The sequence below is a fragment of the Budorcas taxicolor genome, chromosome 8 (genome assembly GCF_023091745.1).
Source record: "Budorcas taxicolor isolate Tak-1 chromosome 8, Takin1.1, whole genome shotgun sequence".
In the NCBI taxonomy this organism is placed as follows: Eukaryota; Metazoa; Chordata; class Mammalia; order Artiodactyla; family Bovidae; genus Budorcas; species Budorcas taxicolor.
This window is the reverse complement of record NC_068917.1, coordinates 45,540,421-45,560,890: the sequence shown is the minus strand read 5'-3', so window position 1 is coordinate 45,560,890 and position 20,470 is coordinate 45,540,421. Positions and strand designations below refer to the sequence as shown.

At 42.5% G+C, this 20,470-nt stretch overlaps 1 protein-coding gene across 5 annotated transcripts in view; it reads left to right on the top strand.

Annotated features, from left to right (window-relative positions):
* The window catches only part of SMARCA2 (SWI/SNF related, matrix associated, actin dependent regulator of chromatin, subfamily a, member 2), a 176,582-nt gene that overhangs the window by 30,991 nt on the left and 125,121 nt on the right, over positions 1-20,470 (top strand). For all 5 annotated transcript variants that reach the window (XM_052644454.1, XM_052644455.1, XM_052644457.1 and 2 more), the window contains 5 exons: positions 532-787; positions 10,752-10,878; positions 12,791-12,964; positions 13,998-14,171; positions 16,928-17,098. In XM_052644454.1, the coding sequence (XP_052500414.1) occupies positions 532-787; positions 10,752-10,878; positions 12,791-12,964; positions 13,998-14,171; positions 16,928-17,098 (902 nt within the window). The remainder of the gene's footprint in view (positions 1-531; positions 788-10,751; positions 10,879-12,790; positions 12,965-13,997; positions 14,172-16,927; positions 17,099-20,470) is intronic.

Genomic DNA, 20,470 nt, shown 5'->3' with positions numbered 1-20,470 from the left:
CTTATTTCAGTTCACACAGAGTACTGGTGGGCTGCTGCCTATTTATGTAAAGCATAGGTTCTACAGCTGGACCGTTCCAGATTGGGCAGGAGGGGGTTTGTGGTGTAGTCCGCAGAATGTGATTTTGGGACCACACCCAGATTGCATCTGACCGCTGAGTGACTCCCTTGCTTTTTCAGAACCCCAAATGCACCTGTAATTATTTTAAAAACCCACTGCAGCCCTCCACTAAAAACTGGCTCTCTATTCCTTTATCAGTTTATTGCCTAAGAGTCATTTTAGCGCCATTTCCCTTTGGGATAGATGCCAAATTCTTTTTTTCTTTTTCCTTTCTTTTAACCCTTTCCTCCTTTCTCTTCTGGCTTTCCTCATCTTCCTCCCTTCCCTTCTGTTTTCTTCTCTTGAGACCTTCCATTGTCCCCATCCCCAGACCCTCCCCCGCCCCGGAGTGGGGGGTTGTCGGCGGGCAGGCGGGGTGTGGGCACAGGGCACCTTCCCTCCCCAGCTGCCCATGTTGCTGTTGTCTTGCAGGCCCGGGGCCAGAGCTGAGCGGCCCGAGCCCCCCGCAGAAGCTGCCGGTGCCCGCGCCCAGCGGCCGGCCCTCACCCGCGCCCCCCGCCGCAGCGCCACCGCCCGCGGCTGCCGTGCCCGGACCCTCCGTACCGCAGCCGGCCCCGGGGCAGCCCTCGCCTATCCTGCAGCTGCAGCAGAAACAGAGCCGGATCAGCCCAGTCCAGAAACCGCAAGGCCTGGACCCCGTGGAGATTCTGCAGGAGCGGGAGTACAGGTAATGCACCTGCCCCGTGGGTAAGATGATGTGTGCTTGCAAGTACCATCCAGCCCAGAGGGCCTGGTGTCTCCTGGTGTGATGGTCATTCTTCGTGGGACCAGGGAGAGGCCTAAGGGAAACTGCAGAGGCCAAGACTCAGGCTTGAGAGTGATTTTCCAAAAAAGTCTCAGAAGAGTTTCTTTGCCACTGGAGCCTGGGGAAGGGACCCTCCGGGGCTTCTGGGCCTGATTTTCACTCTCGCAGTCAGAAAAGTTTTATCTACTCTGATGACACGCCAAGATCAAAAGCTCAGCCCAGAGTTCTTAAAGATACAAGAAAGTGGTCAGCCCACACTCAGACTGTGCAGTATTTTGTCCTAGTCTGTCAGTGTGTCCTTGAATGTTGACTGTGAGTGGCTCATATGGTGATTGTGTCTGCTGGCTTGACATCTCCTGATACTAAAGGCCACCCTTCAGAAGGTGTATATAAGGAAATAATGTATTCTTTGATTCAGTTCATGCACTTGTTGGGCAATGGCTTGGTCTCACTTTTGGGGTAGGCCCCATTTAAATGTCTCTGTATGTGGTCCTTATTTTTACTCTTACTCCAGAAGCTTCATTTGGCACATTTATCTGAATCAGGGATGACAAACCTTTTCTCTAAAGGCCTTAGAGCCTCTGTCAGAACTACTCAACTCTACCATTACGGTGTGAACGCAGCCAGGCAATAATGGGGCTGGCTGTGTTCCTGTGAAATTTTATTTATGAGAACAGCTACGGACAGGGTTTGGCCCACAGACTGTAGTTCAGTTCAGTTTAGTCGCTCAGTTTTGTCCAACTCTGCAACCCCATGAATTGCAGCACGCCAGGCCTCCCTGTCCTTCACCATCTCCCGGAGTTCACTCAAACTCACGTCCATCGAGTCGGTGATGCCATCCAGCCATCTCATCCTCTGTCGTCCCCTTCTCCTCCTGCCCTCAATCTTTCCCAGCATCAGAGTCTTTTCCAATGAGTCAACTCTTCGCATGAGGTGGCCAAAGTATTAGAGTTTCAGCTTCAGCATCAGTCCTTCCAATGAACACCCAGGACTGATCTCCTTTAGAATGGACTGGTTGGATGTCCTTGCAGTCCAAGGGACTCTCAAGAGTCTTCTCCAACACCACAGTTCAAAAGCATCAATTCTTCAGTGCTCAGCTTTCTTCACAGTCCAACTCTCACATCCATACATGACTACTGGAAAAACCATAGCCTTGACTAGACAGACCTTTGTTGGCAAAGTAATGTCTCTGCTTTTGAATATGCTATCTAGGTTGGTCTTAACTTTCCTTCCAAGGAGTAAGTATCTTTTAATTTCATGGCTGCAATCACCATCTGCAGTGATTTTGGAGCCCCCCAAAATAAAGTCTGACACTGTTTCCACTGTTTCCCCATCTATTTCCCATGAAGTGATGGGACCAGATGCCATGATCTTCGTTTTCTGAATGTTGAACTTTAAGCCAACTTTTTCACTCTCCACTTTCACTTCCATCAAGAGGCTTTTTAGTTCCTCTTCACTTTGTACCAAAAGGGTGGTGTCATCTGCATATCTGAGGTTATTGATATTTCTCCTGGCAATCTTGCTTCCAGCTTGTGCTTCCTCCAGCCCAGCATTTCTCATGATGTACTCTGCATATAAGTTAAATAAGCAGGGTGACAGTATACAGCCTTGACGTACTCCTTTTCCTATTTGGAACCAGTCTGTTGTTCCATGTCCAGTTCTATCTGTTGCTTCCTGACCTGCATATAGGTTTCTCAAGAGGCAGGTCAGGTGGTCTGGTATTCCCATTTCTTTCAGAATTTTCTACAGTTTATTGTGATCCACACAGTCAAAGGCTTTGGCATAGTCAATAAACGAGAAATAGTTGTTTTTCTGGCACTCTCTTGCTTTTTACATGATCCAGTAGTCAGTAGATCCTAAATGGTTGATTTCAGTAAAAAAAAAAATAAAAAAAGAGTTCAGGAAGAACTAAGTCAAGATAAAATGAAGCTAAGATCATGGATTCGGGTGTACGTGTGTGTGAAAGTTACTCAGTCGTGTCCGGCTCTTTGCAACCCCATGGACTATATAGTTCATGGAGTTCTCCAGGCCAGAATCCTAGAGTAGGTAAGCCTTTCCCTTCTCCAGGGGATCTTCCCAATCCAGGGATCAAAGCCAGGTCTTCTGCATTGCCGGCGGATTCTTTACCAGCTGAGCCACCAGGGAAGCCTTGGTTTCGAGAGTTAGCCAAAAAGTGTTCTCTGCCACTGAGTGTCTATGTTGCCTTCCTCAAGGTACATCTGTTTTCTGTGACTCAGTTTCCCCTTTTGTTAAAAGAAGGTATTATGCAATATCATCTTTTATAGGGAGAAGATAAAATTACACAAAGACTTTCAATACATATTAGCTATTATTATTATTTCCCAAGTGTGATTTAACTTAAGACAATGAGGGGTTAAACATTATAGAGAATGTTAGGAAATAATGTCTGTGCTTTCGTGCTATGTTACTTTAGTTATGTCCGACTGTTTGCAACCCTGTGGACGGACTGTAGTCCGCCAGGGTCTTCTGTCCATGGGCATTCTCCAGGCAAGAATACTGGAGTGGGTTGCCATGCCCGCCCCCAGGGGATCTTCCTGACCCAGGCATCTAACAAGAGTCTCTTTCGTCTCCAGCATTGGCAGGCGGGGTCTGTACCGCTGGTGCCACCTGGAAGCCCAAACTAATGTCTTTTGTTGTTCAGTCACTCGTGTCCTGCTCTCCGAGACCCCATGGACTGCAGCACCCCAGGCTTCCCTGTCCTTCCTTCACCATCTCCTGGAGCTGGCTCAGACTCATGTCCGTTGAGTCAGTGATGCCATCCAGCCATCTCGTGCTCTCTCGTCCCCTTCTCCTGCCTTCAGTCTTTCCCCACATCAGGGTCTTTCCTAATGAATAGGCTCTTCGAATCAAGTGGCCAAAGTATTGGGAGCTTCAGCTTCAGCATCAGTCCTTCTAATGAATATTCAAGATTGACTGGTTTGATCTCCTTGTAATCCAAGGGACTCTCAAGAGTCTTCTCCAATACTACAGTTCAAAAGCATCAATTCTTTGGCATTCAGCCTTCTTTATGGTCCAGCTCTCACATCCATACATGACTACTGGCAAAACCATGACTTTGACTAGATGGACCTTTGTTGGCAAAGTAATGTCTCTGCTGTTTAATATGCTGTCTAGATTTGCCATAGCTTTTCTTCCAAGGAGCAAGCATCTTTTAATTTTGTGGCTGCAGTCACCATCTGGGGTGATTTTGGAGCCCAGGGAAAAAAAATGTCTAGGATCCCTTTAAAAACATTACCTTACTCTTTATTGTAAAACACATGACTACTTATATATTATTATATTAAAATACTAATTTATCAGTTTTGAGAGTTATTCTGAAAGAAATCGTAGTAACTTGCCATTAAATGTGTATAGCTTTTTGGATGAAGAGTATAACTTTATTCTCACTGCTATTATTAATCCTCAATTAAGAGCTTTTATATTGCTGTTTCCAGCTTTTCATGTATCCCTAGAGAGCTAGATATTCATCATCAATTGATATTTCAGTGTTGATAGGCAGATTCTGTTGGGTGAATAATTTCTGTGTGGTATGAAAGTCAAATATCAGCACTGTATACTCATTTGGGGCAGAAAAAATATTCATATTCAGTCCTTTCTTTGTGTTGCTATTGAATAAAAAAGCCAAAAGCCATGTTAAAAGACAATAAATGGGATAGTGGGGTATAGTTTAAAATTCTGACTTCCTAAGTGCTAACATTTTTTCCCTACCTTGACCATACAGAGCTGCCAGTCCCTTTGTTGAATCACATGAACCCCATATAACACAGACACTGTACCTAGAAATGCATCTGGGTTTTTTTTTTCCTTCAGTTCAGTTCAGTTGCTCAGTCGTGTCCAGCTCTTTGTGACCCCCACGGACTGCAGCATGCCAGGCTTCCCTGTCCATCACCAACTCCTGGAGCTTGCTGAAACTCATGTCCATGGCATCAGTGATGCCATCCAACCATCTCATCCTCTGTCATCCCATTCTCCTCCTGCCTTCAATCTTTCCCACTATCAGGGTCTTTTCCAGTGAGTCAGTTCTTCACATCAGGTGGCCAAAGTATTGGAGCTTCAGCTTCAGTATCAGTCCTTCCAGTGAATATTCAGGACTGATTTCCTTCAGGATTGACTAGTTTGATCTTGCAGTCCAAAAGACTCTCAAGAGTCTTCTCCAACACCACAGTTTAAAAGCATTAATTCCTCATATTTTTTTCCTTCTTCAGCCTATATTATGAGGGGGGTGTGTGTGTGTGCTTACTGAGTCCTAAATTTTCTTTGTCATTTTTACCAGAACTGTATTTGCAGGGTTTTCTTGTAACAAGATCATTTTAACACTTTTCTGGGAAATGATCTTAATGGATGGTCTCCCAAAGTACACGGTATTAATTATTACTGTTTAGCCTATTCTAGTATGTGGAAAGGTTTTGTCCTCCATACCTGTGTCAAGTTAAAAACATGTGCCCATCAGTATCTTCTGAATTATAAGCATTGCAGAAGGTGGTGGAATGGCTAATTGTCATGTTATTATTGTTACTTGATAACATGTCTCCTCTTCTGTTAAGCTGCCTGGCTTTTGAAGTGACCGATCTGGCAACCCTGGGTTCACAAAGCTGATGGGTGTTTTGGCCTGAAATCTCCCATGGCTGTCTTGAGAAGCTAGGTTTATACTGGCAGAGTTTTGCAGGGGTATCTTTTATCTTCTTTAGTTACAGAGCAAGAGCTGACTTCTGCCTATATGAAGATAAATTATCCAATTGCAGAAATTAGTTAAATGTATTCCTTAAAAATGGTTAGATTAAGTCCCTTAGGCCCTTGTAAAAGACAGCTAAAACTCCCCTTTCCCCCTCTTTGAGAGAATGGCTTACTTATTACCCTTTAGCACTGATAGGAAGAGTCCAGTGTGAGTCTCTCTTCTGATTGAGGATTTGAGCAAGGTCTTTTTTTTTTTAAGTCTCTTTTATAATTTTATAAACTTGGTTTGAGCAAAAATCATTTGTCAGAAATTCTTTAACCAGATGTTCATTTCTTGTAATATCACTTACCTTGTCTATGAAAAATGAAAGAAAATTGTAAGAATCTTTTTTTTTTTTTTTTCACTTTTAAGTCACTTGGCTGCTCTTCCTGTTCGTCATGAAATCAGAATTTTGACAAAATTAACTTTGCTTTTTCAGTAATAGCACACGTAAGTTTCTGCATGTGAAGACTCTGCCTCAGATCTGTATAAGCTCTTCAGTTAAAAACGCTTTGTTCTCATTTACATTGGATCCTTTCTTTTAGACCATCTTTTCCTTATGATGGAACTTTATTGCTTTTCTCTGTAGTGTCAGTACCTTTTTTTTTTTTTTGTTGGTATTTTGGCATACTTTCTTTGCCCCTATCAATATACTTCACTTCCGTTCTTCCACCTAGAGTTAGAGAATTGATCAGAAGTGCTCCAGGAATTATAATGTTAGCATGTAAATTCTACAAATGTTACATGAGAAAGAAATATTTCACACTGAAAGGGATTTATTTGAGAAGAGTATCTTTGAATGATGTGAGCCCTCTTTGGTATCAAGTCAGAATTTAGTATGAAAACAGCATACTAGTCCCTCGGCTTCGGGACGCCAGCCTAGTGTTTTTTGTACTGCCCTGGCCTCCATTACAACCCTGAAAATTCCTTCTCAAAAATTACCAAGAGCCGCTTCATCAGCAGAGTTACCAAAAGTCAGTCTCCCTCTCTCTTTCTTTTAAAAAGTGTCACTCAGCTCCTGGAAGGAACAAAATGTACCAGTGTCATTTTCTGTTCAAATAACTCTCCTACAGGAATCATAAACTTCTCCTCTGGACCTGAACAAATATCTGTCGCCTTTAATGGAACTCTTTTTCTTGCCAGAACAGTAACCCCTCTTGATTTACTGTTCAATCTGTATGAAAAACCTGAGTGACCTAATTCTGCTTCAATTTTCTGTACCTGTGAGGACACTAAATGAGTCTCCTGCAGTTATGCAGTATTACATCTGTTGTTGTTTCGGGAAGTTTAGAATCCTGAATCTCTTTATCGGACTACCTGCTGAATTCCATTGATGGGAAGATGAAATTGTCTGGAGAGGAGCATTATTTAAAATGAAGATTTCTATTAACAGCCACCACCACACAAAGATAAAATTCTCTATGTAAAAGAAGCCCCTCCTGTCCCTTCGCTTCTCCCTCTCCCCATGTGCTGAATTGGATGCATATAATTGTATGCCAGAATCTACCTTTCCTCTTCTCCTATAGTTTGCGCTCTGTACTTCTTGCCTCCCTTCCATAAAAGAAAGAGTCTTTTGTCCTGGAAGATCTGAGATTCACTGACAAATTACTAGGTCCTTTGGAGAAGGCCATCATTTCAGGGGCTTCCCTTCCCAGCTCCCCACTGACTCCCGCTTCCAGGTGACCCCATGCTCCACCTACCCAACTCCCCACCTTCTCACCTCCCTGCTTCTCCTCTCCACTCTGCAACTTCCACCCTCCTGGTCCAGTGTGATTTAATCTCTACACAGTCAGGCCAGTTGTCCTAAGATTATTTATTTAGCCCCAGTTCCACAGTCATTTAGACGATTAAGGAAAAAGCACCCATTCCTCTAATATAGCACTTGACCCACTTTGTCAAGGAGAGTAAAACACAAAGCCAAGGGATAGTTTGAATTCTGGGTTATTCAGATGAAAAAGGACTGCAATGAATATAGAACCAAAGAAGCAGAATAACCATACCATTGGCCTTTATCTCACCCCGCTACAGTATTTAAATTTCCCTTAGTATGGCCTTAACTCTACACAGGTAGAATTGTTTCAGTTTCCTTTTTTTCCCCTTTAAATTATATATTTGAAAAAACTCTGTAATAAATTTTTCTCTTAATAACTTAATTGTTAAGATGCATCACCTGTTGCTGGATTTGGGGATTTGGGGCCATGTGCATGTTTAAGAAATTGAATTGGATAAAGGAAGTAGATGTTTGTTTCATACAGAGAAAAGTTAAAAACCATGATTAGAATCCCATGAGTATCAATAGTAAAAGGAATGTGGAAGAAGGTTGGGAGAGTTTGAACAATTTGACCGAAAGTAAATTGATGAATGTTTATTGTTACTGTTTGGACCTAATAGGTTTTCAGTCTGTTGCACGGTAAAACCATTTACAAGCACTGTTGTTTATGTTGGTATGCATTGTTGAAATAACATGATAACTAGTAACATGTGATGATAATAAATCATTCAATAAATCAGAATAACACATACATACCCAATAAAAGAGGAATCTATCATAATGGTATTTTCATGAAAGTGTTCATTGTTCAGTCATGTCAGACTCTTTGTAACCTGTGGACTGAAGCCCACGAGGCTGGCTCCTCTGTCCATGGAGTTCTCCAGGTAAAAATACTGGAGTGAGTAGCCATTCCCTTCTCCACGGGATCTTCTAGACCCAAGGATCGAACCTGGGTTTGCTGCATTGCAGGCAGATTCTTTACTGTCTGAGCAACCAAATAAGGTCAGTAAAAAAAATGACGCATTTCCTTTATCATTATTTTTAAAGTTTTGAGAAACGTATTTTTTCCCTCTAGCAAAGCAAACAGCTCTAATTTTTGTTAAAAAAAAAAAAAAAAAGCCCTCATTTTGATACTTGGGCTTTCCAGGTGGCACTAGTGGTAAAGAAGCCACCTTCCAATGCAGGAGATGCAGGTTCCATCCCTGGGTTGGGAAGATCCCCTGGAGGAGGGCATGACAGCCCAGTTCAGTATTGCTGCCTGGAGAATCCCCATGGGCAGAGGAGCCTGGTGGGCTACAGTCCACACAGTTGCAAAGAGTTGGACATGACTGAAGTGACTTAGGACACACACACACACACGTATGCATTCTGATACTTGGGCTATATGAACTATTAAGATATTTTGCAGTGTCCAAGACACAGAAGGTTTTCTTTTTCATATCAATATATGGCATCATAAAGGTTGATAAAAGCATGAAACTAATTTTAAACAGAATGTTTAGTTATCAACTTCTATAGTTGAGTTCCATGAGAGTTTGCAGTAGAAAGTGTACTTTGATTATCTGTGGTGTTGTTGCAGGGGAGCTGGTATAAAGCCAGTGAGGATTTTCATCTTGGCTCTCTCCTTTACTGGCTCTGTGAAGTCCAGATGTTTCTTAGTATCTCTGAACTTCAGTTTTCTCAATAACATAGTGCTGTTATAGACTTACCTTGTAGATGTATATGTGTGTGTGTGGGAGAGAGAGAGAAAATTAAATTGTGCTTTAAATATACCTGCAATGCAGGAGACTCGGGTTTGATTCCTGGGTTGGGAAGATCTGCTGGAGAAGAGATAGGCTACCCACTCCAGTATTCTTGTGTTTCCCTTGTGGCTCAGCTGGTAAAGAATCTGCTTGCAGTGCGGGAGACCTGGGTTGGGAAAATTCCCTGAAGAACAGAAAGGCTACCCAATCCAGTATTCTGGCCTGGAGAATTCCAAGGACTGTATAGTCCATGGGGTCACAAAGAGTGAGACCCAAATGAGCGACTTTCATTTTCACTTTAAATGCACCTTAGTGCAGTTACTGTTAGTTTAGTTTAACTTACTACCATTTGCTGTTCTTTCTTTGTCAAAATCTATTCCAAGACAGTTTTGCCTCCAAATTTGAGGGAAGGTGATTCAAGAAGATCCAACCGGTCCATCCTAAAGGAGATCAGTCCTGGATATTCATTGGAAGGACTGATGCGAAAGCTGAAACTCTAATACTTTGGCCATCTCATGCGAAGAGTTGACTCACTGGAAAAGACCCTGATGCTGGGAGGGACTGGGGGCAGGAGGAGAAGGGGACGACAGAGGATGAGATGGCTGGATGGTATCACCGACTCGATGGACATGAGTTTGAGTGAACACCGGGAGATGGTGAAGGACAGGGAAGCCTGGCATGCTGTGATTCATGGGGTTGCAGAGTCGGACACGACTGAGTGACTGAACTGAACTGAACTGATTCTAAAAATAGATTTAAATAGCAGATCATTATTTGTAAGCATAGGACCCAGGTGAACTCTAAAACCAGTTTCTGTGACTTACATTAACAGTATCGCAAATAAATTAAGTGGGATGTCTTTTCTGTTCTGCCTCTATTATGAGGAAGTACCTACAGTTCTTTTCTTTTTTTTTTTTAATGATGGCTGGACTGAAATTGCTTGATGGTCCTTTTCTAGAAACTCTTAGTTTTCACATGCTGTTTACTATTTACTGCTGCCCCAAACCAGATTTTTTTTTTTTATGTCTGATTTGCCTTTTCTTGTCTTTTCTCAAGCAAGCATTGCTCACAGAGGAAATGGTTGTGGTTGGCAAGGCTCTTTCTCTCTCTCTGAAAGTTTTGGGTTGGCTGATTTCTGTGGCCTCAGCACCTAAAACTGTTCTCGTTTACTCAGCGTGAATGCCTGTCATCATCAGCATCTTGGAAGGGAGGGCCAGTGGCCCCACTGCCTTAGGACAGAACTAGAAGTCGGAAAGAGAACTCTGTTGTCTCAGCTCTGCGCTCTGGCTGGGAGCGAGTCAGGTTTTTCCTGGCTGTCACTTTCTCTCTGTTTTCAGAGGGAGCCATGGGACTTTGACTTTGCTCCTATGTGTACCCCAAGCCTTCCTTCCTGGCTGTTAGAGACAGGTTGTGAAGAAGGGCAAAAGTGTTAAGTAATATAGCACCTGTGTGCATTAGTGCAAAGGGAGCCTTTCTCTGCTTAACATCAGATAATCTGTTTGGGTGTCAGAAATTTGCCATCAGTATCTGCAAGGTGTTCTGCCATGAACGTGAACCTGAGACTGTTGTCTCTCAGTTAAGACCAGGCTGTAACATTTATTTTCCCCTCCCCCTCCCCCATTTTATCGTCTCCTTTAGACTTCAGGCTCGCATAGCCCATAGGATACAGGAGCTGGAAAATCTGCCTGGCTCTTTGCCACCAGACTTACGAACCAAAGCAACCGTGGAACTGAAAGCACTTCGGTTACTCAATTTCCAACGTCAGGTAATAACTTTTCCCCAGCACATCTGAGGTACAGGAAATGAATGTAATTGTTCCAGAGTGTGAACTGTGCGTTTCCTTAAGTCTGTTCAATATTGTTAAAAAGATATAAATTTAGTGAAAGAGTGTATCTTTCCGACCAGCAGCACAGAACTGAAAAGTAATGAAGATGAACTGCTTATTATTCTATTTTTCTCTTCTGTACATCAGAGACATTTTTTTCTTTCCCATATTATGGTTTCCAAAGTCTGACTTACGGCATTTCGTTACTGTAGATGAAACCTTGAGAACAGATGGAGCAGCTCATGTTTGTCTTTATGATTTCAAAGGAAAACAGGAAGGTGATAGATCAGAGCTTCTTTGTAAAGAGAAATATAAAACCCTTAGCTCTGACTATGCAAATTATTTTAACAAATATGAAAGGCCCTTAACTAAATTAGTAGCTCATTGTTTATACAAATACATAAAACTATGTTTTGTAACTGCAGATTATTCATCAACACCTACTTTTGCAGCATCTGATCACGTCAGACCCCAGCACTGACTCATCAGTGATTTTGTAGTTTCTGTTCTTGCTATGGTCTCAGTAGTCACTGATTAATAAAGGCAAGCATAGCGATCTATTTTACAATTGCTAAATCTGTAGGAGACTAGGGGGATGAAGTAGAGCTAACGTTCACTTTGGCAAGTTTTGCCTTGGTCCCCTAATTGTCACACAGCCTCGTTTAGCCAAAGGGGAAAAGGAATGCTTCCTGACCAGTCAGATGGGCTTGTTTGGGGAAGGACTCAGGCATGCAAAATGAATTATTAACGAGCAAAAGTAGTCTGGAAGGATTGAATTGCATGACTTGGTCTGTTGGAGGATGTGAATAAAATGCCACGGCCAACCGTCTTGCTGTTATCATGTGAACTTGGAAATACGTTTGCCTTGTTGGTTATAATATCACAAGAGGGCATCATGGTGGCTGGCGGCTACTTGGCTGTAGGTATGTGAATAGATTAGAGCTTAATTAAAAAAACAAAAACTGTGCATTCCATTTGTTTGTTTCTTGTAGGTAACTTTATAAGCCATTTAATACAATTTTATTAAATGACTATCAATCAACTATAATTTCAGGAATAAGATTACATTCAAATTAGCTTTGCTACACTGGATTCTGATTGGTTTCTGATTTTTGCTTCATTTTATTGAAAAACCTGTTATCTATGAAGTTTTCCAATGATATTAACTGTAATGGATGCTGATTTCAGATTCAATCAAATTATTATTTCAATGCATGTTTCCAGCCCTCACTTTCTACCACCATGTAACATATGATATGAATGAGGTGTTATATTTATGATAATCTGAAAGAAGTCCATGATATAGTAAAAATAAATAAATAAATACCTTTCAAACATCATTGTTAGGAGTGAGAGGAAGCCAAAACTAGTATTTCCCATTTTTATGTGAGACAGTGAATTAACATTGTTTGGTATCTACAGCTACTTCATATGAACAGGAAGCAGTTCTATTCTTTTTGCCCAGTGTCATCAACATTAATCTTTAAACACAAAGAGAATGTTAGCATGGCACTTCAAATGAAGTAAAAAAAAATTTTAAAGCTTATTAAATAATTAATATCATTAAAATAATTAGAATGAATTGATTTGTTTAAAAACCTAGACATTCTCTACTTATTTACTGTAGACAGTGCTGTACTTGGCTTCTTATCTGAAATTTTTGGAAAGGAAACTTTGAGCATCTCTGAACATACCCTATAGCCTTGGCATGATGTAGGCCCTGTGTTTATAGAAGGCCAGCTGTGATGGAGAAACTCGGGGAGACCCTTTTCGGCTCCACCAAACAGAGGGCAGGGGGACAGGGGTCTGGCCTCCGTCAGGGGAGATGTTCTAACCACTCCCCTCCCGACAGCTGCGGCAGGAGGTGGTGGCCTGCATGCGACGGGACACGACCCTGGAGACGGCCCTCAACTCCAAAGCCTACAAGCGGAGCAAGCGCCAGACCCTGAGGGAAGCCCGCATGACGGAGAAGCTGGAGAAGCAGCAGAAGATCGAGCAGGAGCGGAAGCGAAGGCAGAAGCACCAGGTACTCGGGACCCACCACGCGACGGGGCCGAGTCAGGGCCCCTGGGAGATGGACCCCTGCGGGTGGTGGGGACATCACAGAGGGGATCCCGGGTGGTCCGGCCGCACCGTCTCATAGATGAGACAACAGGCCCAGCAGAGAGGTGACCTCCCCGAGGAGATGGGAACAGTCAGTACAGGATGAGGGGCGAGGGCAGTGCTCTCTGAATTCCGATCAAGTGTCATAGTCATAACCCCATGGGATGCTGCCGAGGAGGTGGGTGCAGGAAGGTTTCCTAGGACACAATCCTAGGGGAGAGGGAGCTTGGAAAGAAGAGGGCAAGCATTTATTTTTATAACAAATATAAATATAGTATCCTGGGCTTTTCAAGGGCCCAGTTGGAGGTTTCACAAGGGTAGATATTTTAAAACATTCCTTTCCAGAGATTTGGAAATATTTTGATGTAGGATTTGATTCTCTTGTCATAATCCTATAAATTTTGTTTTTCTGAGCTTAATTTAGTGCCTTGCTTGGTTTTGTTTTGCCAAGTGTTGGACTTTAGTGTAAATAAGGTTACATGTTTCCCCTTCTTTAAGAACTGGATACAAATGATGTGTGGCCATTTTAGCTTCCTAGAAAACTCATTTTGGGTGACGATTCTAAGGTATTTAAGTGAGAGCACTACTTTCATAATGTGATTCAACTGTTTGTCCTCTCAGTATAATACCTGTTTCCCTGGGGGTTTATTTGAGAGTGATTTGCTTTAAATTTCATCATCACCATCTTGTAGGTCCCTCTCAATCTCTGATCTTTTCGTTTTCGTGTGGCCACACCCTCAGGACCTGGGAGGCTTCTTTTCTACAGGCTGGCACTCTCTCCCACCACCCCGTAGCCCACACCTCAGCTGTGGAGACACACCAGCGCGCCCATCCCAAATAGGTTCTAGTCCCCCATTGCCGTTCAGGACACACTGCGAGTTTTCTTGGACTGGGTGGAAACTTTCACTGGGAACTGGATGTTCAGCCTTCTCTTCTCCCTGCTGTGGATCCTTTAGGAATACCTGAACAGTATTTTGCAACATGCAAAAGACTTCAAGGAGTATCATCGGTCTGTGGCTGGCAAGATCCAGAAGCTTTCCAAAGCAGTGGCCACCTGGCACGCCAACACCGAAAGGGAGCAGAAGAAAGAGACGGAGCGGATTGAGAAGGAGAGAATGCGGAGGCTGATGGTAAGGACCCTGCCTACGGGAATTCAGGAAAATGCTTTGCTCGCAGCCATCTGCACTGAGAATGTTAAACATGCCATGGTAGAAGGAGAAAGTAAAAGCTGTTTATCAAATATACTAATCCATTCCTTTGAACTTCACAGGGATAAGGTAAAAACACTTTCTTTTCCCTAGACAACACTGCCAGTAGTCAAGGGCTACCACTGATGAGCACAATGTTTCCATGTCCTAGGGTGGCCCTGGCACTGCCAGGCTGATGGTAGCTTCTCATGTGAAGATAGGCTCTCTATTTTTTAGGAGTTTTGATAACCAGACCTGGAAGGATGGAAGTGGCAGTTCTTTTTAAGGTAGTGCCTCCTTTCTGTTATTCTCTCCTTTTCTCCCATTGCCAAAAGCAGAAAGCCCTGGATATTTCACTGTGATTTCTGCCAAATCTTTTAAGATGATCACCCTACCATACAATTATTCCTTGGTATCCACAGATTGGTCCCAGGACCCCACCAGATACCCAAATCCGTGATGCTCAAGTGTCTTATATGAAATGGCATAGGACAGTGAGCCTTCCGCATCCGGATGCAGAAACCACAGATATGGAGGGCCTAAATTAAATTGTTTCATGGAATAGAAAAAGAAGAAAACTCCTAAAATCATCTTCTAAAGCAAGTATAATATCAATACTAAAGCACTGTGAAAAATTCCAGTGAGAAGAAAAAGACTAACATTAATGAAAAAATCTTGAATGATATATTAGCAAAGAAAATACAGCATGGTATTTAAAAAGTGGTTTAAAAAATAGTGCTTCTTTGAGACTAATGACACAAGTTGTTTTGAATGAATATCTCATTAAGTTGTGTCTTGGAATCTAGGAAGATTTTTTTTTTGAAGTCTCTGATGCTTATGCTGCCTGTCTTTTTTTTTTTTTTTTTAATGGTGGAAATGTTTCTTTAACAGTTTAAAAAGTGATTTTTCAGTTAATTTTGAAATACTGCTTTTTTGTTACAGCTGTGTTATTCTGGAATGCTATTCATGGGTCATTCCATTTCTACCGTTACTTTTTAATGGATATATAAACACAGAAGGAATTGGTTTATATCATAGGCCTACATATTTGCTTTTATTGGCCACTTATTTTTGGAATCAAATCTCAGAGCGCACCATGGATTTTAGAAAAGTGTGTGTGATGTATATTGATAGGAGACCTGCATATTCTTTGTGGGATGTAATGCCTGAGTATTGGATGAAGATAAAATCATTAGCGTCAACCTGTAATTACGTCTCTGAAAAATTCCAAGTGACACTGTCTTCCTGGCTGGTATTATAGTTTGCATTTTTTGGTCATTAATTTTCCTTTGGATTTCAGAGAGTAAACAACATATTTTAAAATGCTCTGTGTCCAGGTCCTGCTAAATCTTGTCATCTTCTCCTGCCTCCCGCTCCTGTTTTGGACGGGAGGGGACTGTCTCAGAGATTGCTAACTAGCTGGAGAGACCATTTTATAGTCATCTGAGCAGTAAGCAATCAAATTTGTCTGATTCAACTGAAGTGAGACTATATTAGAACTTCAGTAACAGATTGGTTTGACACTAATGATTAGGCATTTGCAAATCATTAATTTTTGCAATTAAATGATGGAATATACAGATAACAGAGAAACTGAAGTTTTTTTTTTAATCACTCTTTCTTCAAGTGAGATCAACCATAACCAAAAGCAATTAGAGTTATAATAGCATTCGCGGTTCATGTTCATCCACGGGGCAGACAGCAGCCAGGAGGAGTGATGAAGCTGCTGTCGCTCCGGCAAGTGCTGGAGGAACACCCTTGGACTGAAAACCCAAGCTCCTCTATAATGGAGCTGCCTTCTAAAGATTTTGCTGTGTGTGTTCCTTTTATCCTGCATCACGTGAAGAAAATATTTTGGAGATGTCCTTTTCTTGGGATGTATAAAAAAGATTTCTCTTGAAACAACCCAGAGTCCATCAGAGTTTTTATTCCATTTAACCTCATAATGTTGCTTAATGGGAAGTACTGTGTCTGTTTTATGGCTCAGCACGCTCAGGCTTCAGGTGCTAAATGACTTGTCTCCAGTCACCTGGGCACACCATGCAGTGCTGATCTGGGACCAAAATCCCCACAACTTGACCTTTGCTATCAACCACAGTGTCTGTCATGCTTTGAAGTATCAGAAATTATTTGTTCAAAACCTATTCAGTTCTTCGCCTCTGGAAGCACTTATGGAAATACTTACGAATGAAAAGCTATTATGGAATTTGCTTCAGGACCATTCAGTTCGGAATTACAGGGCAGAGGTGGGGGAAGGGCAGCAGTGAAACGAGGCATCACGTCATCACGAGTTAATTGTGTTGGTTGCTGTTGGTTATATGAGCGAGTTTACTACTTTCTCTGCTTTTGATTATGTTTGACAGTTTCCAACACAAAGTTAAGGGTAAGCTTCAGATGGTGAATCATCAAATTGTTAACACTGTTTGTGCAGTTTAAATAAAGAAGAATGGAAAGTTGGCTCGAAGTGCTTGATCACACCACACAAATTGTGTAGTTACATGTGTTGATCTGGCCCTGAACCCCCGTTCTTGGGATGTAGTCATCAGTCCCCACCAGGGTTCGAGGACTCGGGAGGCTGGAATCATTCAGTTTGCTGCACACACCACCAAAGTTCAGACCGTCAGGGGAAGGATGTGTGGGAAAAGGTGTTGTCCGCAAACTTTTATTATGTTCTCGTCACACTCTTCTTTCCTTAATAGGCTGAAGATGAAGAGGGCTATAGAAAACTGATCGATCAAAAGAAAGACAGGCGTTTAGCATACCTCTTGCAGCAGACTGATGAGTATGTGGCCAACCTGACTAACCTGGTTTGGGAGCACAAGCAAGCCCAGGCGGCCAAAGAGAAGAAGAAGAGGAGGAGGAAGAAGAAGGTGAGTACGCTGATGCCTGTGGCTGAGCTGGGGATGTGTGTTTGGGGACCAGTTTTAGGCCTGTCTTGCCCCTGTCATGAGTACTTCTTAACTACCCTAATGGAAGACTTAGATGATTTTACTGTAAACACTGCTGACATAAATGGGTTGATGAGGCGTACTAGACAACATATTGGAGATGGACAGAATGTATATTCAATTCCTATTTCCACTGTTTGACACAATGTGAAAAAACTAAGTACACACAGTCGATAGGAAAGGGAAAAACGTGGCCCAAAGAAGGGTTTACTCAAGTGCAATGCGTAGGCAGGGGACTGCTGAGTTAAGAAACTGGAATGAAAAATGAAAACCAAAATGCCTTGTTCAGATTGAAAGGAGCTAGGGGAAGATGTAAGAGAGAGCTTTGAGATACTTTAGCAACATATTTCAGCCTGTTTGGACAGACAGCTGTTGCCAGGAGTGTTCATTCAGTTCAGCTGTCCTAGTGTGACAGTAAGGTAAATGTGCAGGTCAGAGTTTTAGGTCATTACAGGAAACAATAGTCTTATGTAAAATAATCTGAATTATCATGAGCAGTGAGGGTAAGATGTACAATCTCTGTTCTGCAGATTGTATCTCTCACTTCAAGGGTAATCTGCTTCCCTGTGTAGACCTGTGAATATATTAGATCCTCTTTGAAGCTTAGGTAGTCTGGTAATATAGTTCTTGGTGGCTATTCTATTTTCATGGTCAGTCCTGATGGGTCTGGGTACAGACATGAGCAGGAAGGCTTTAAAATTGTGAAGATTGAGGACTGGTAGCATTTAATCATTTTTTTCTCTGCACGGAATAATGGAACAAAATGTTTTCGAAAAATAATTAATTTCATGGCTCCTGACTTCTCATACCTGTTTCATAATTAAGGAGGAGGAATAAATGATTGAGAAGGTGCCTTCTGCACCTGATTTCTTTGGTATAAGATAGCTCCCCTTATTGTGAAGGTGAACGAGGGATGAGTCAGGGTTTGCATTTCGATATTTCCTTGGTGAGAAATACCAAATTTTCTTGTCAAGGTCGCATTATAGACTTTGCAGAATTCCAGCTCCCAATTTCTAACTTACAGTTGACACATGGCAAACAGATACAATTCTGTAATATTCCGTAGGTGCGTGCTAAGTCACTTCAGTTGTGTTCAACTCCTTGCAACCCTATGGACTGTAGCCCACCAGGCTCCTCTGTCCATGGGATTCTCCAGGCAAGAATACTGGAGTGGGTTGCCCTGCCCTCCTCCAGGGATCTTCCCAACCAAGGGATGGAACCAGTGTCTCTATGTCTGCTGCAATTGGCAGGCAGGTTCTTTACCACTAGCATTACCTGGGAAGCCTGTATTCCATAGGTGGACCCATGAAATAGAAGTTTTAGTTTTTCCTAATTGGATAAGACTCTTGAGAGTCCCTTGGACTGCAAGGAGATCCAACCAGTCCATTCTGAAGGAGATCAGCCCTGGGATTTCTTTGGAAGGAATGATCCTAAAGCTGAAGCTCCAGTACTTTGGCCACCTCATGTGAAGAGTTGACTCATTGGAAAAGACTCTGATGCTGGGGGGGATTGGGGGCAGGAGGAGAAGGGGACGACCAAGAATGAGATGGCTGGATGGCATCACGGACTCGATGGACGTGAGTCTGAGTGAACTCCAGGAGATGGTGATGGACAGGGAGGCCTGGCGTGCTGCGATTCATGGGGTCACAAAGAGTCAGACACTACTGAGCAACTGAACTGAACTGAACTGAATCCTGAAGTTTATTCTGTGGAGTCTGTAACAAAAAGGTCACTGTTAGTGTTTTTAACATCGCAGTTCATATTCTGTTTATTTGTGATTAAAAGCTAATGACTCAAATTTGAGCTTCTGGCTTTTAGTGAATGGATTGTTGCCATAGTATTGAGGGCTTCCCAGGTGGCTCAGTTGTAAAGAATCTACCTGCCAATGCAGAAGATGTGGGTTCAGTTCCTGGGTCGGGAAGATCTCCTGGAGAAGGAAATGGCAACCCACTCAAATATTCTTGCCTGGGAAATCCCATGGACAGAGGAGCCTGATGGGCTACAGTCCATGGGGTTGCAAAAGAGTTGGACACGACTTAGCAACTAAATAGCAAACAGTCACAGTATTAGATTGCTATATCGTCATAGGCAAAGAAAGAGAGATAATTGAGTAGTAATGATCATGCTTTTGTTTCTGTGTTAATCTTTACAGAGCAGGAACCTGTTGGTATTTTTCATGGTGCTTGCAGCTCTGCATCATCTATGGATTGACTCTCTACTTCCAAACTCTTGCTTTCAGATTTGCTAATAGCACTTATTTTTTCTATTCCGTGCAGTTGCTCAGCAAATATTAACTGAACTCTTACTGTAATCTAGGCAGCGTGCTAGATTCTGAGGGAGAGAGTACAGAGGTGAGGAAAATTTCTCCTGCCCTGCTAATTAAACCAAAGAAGGAGACAGAAAGACATTAATCAAATTATGCACCTCAATATATAAGTATAACCTGTAACAAATGCTGTGAAGGAAGGCAGGGAGCCAGACTACGACCTGATTTCTTGGCAAACGAGTCATAGGTACCCCAAGTGACTCCGGTCTACCTGGCGTCTCTCTCTGGGCATCTTCCGTTGATGAGCTCGCATGATGAAATGTGCAGAATTGTTACTTTATTATCAGCCCTTCCCCTCTTGCCTGGCATGCTGTCAGGATGCCTCGCATCTGAGCACTCCCTACCCTCAGCAGGACCAAGGAGATCAGGCTCAATTTCCTTCCCAGCCATCTTGTTGGGAGACACTGGATAAAGGACAACAAGACACTGGGCTCCTTTCTAGTCCTTTCTGAAAACTGTCTCACAGGGTCTTAAGACTCAGTTCAAAGTGAGTCACCCAGTTTCAGATGTACCTTCATTCAAGTGCAAAGAAAATGGATGCTTTCAAAAGCTGATTATTTGACACTTTGGATTATCTGGAGTTCCTCTCCCCTCCATTAGAGTGAATGATTGAGAGTTGTTTGTTCCAGCTTCTCTGTTGGGGAGGGAAGCTGCATGGGGATCTTTAATTCTATGCTATCCCTTTCAGCATTTCCCGTAGAAGTAATATCACGCTGCACCTATCTGCAGGGTTATTTTTTCCCCCTTATTAAGTCAGGCATCCCTAAATCTTTGTTTTGAAACTAGCTTCTTTACCCAGTGAACTAATAGCACTGAACTACTGGCAACACTTGTAGGATAAGATATAGGCCATTCCAAGAACTATGCCATCAAAGATGAGTATGATGGACCTTGTAATTTAATTGGAAAGGGGCAACTTTGTTACTTTTCATCATTTTTTTAAGAATTACCCCAGTGTAACGGAGAAG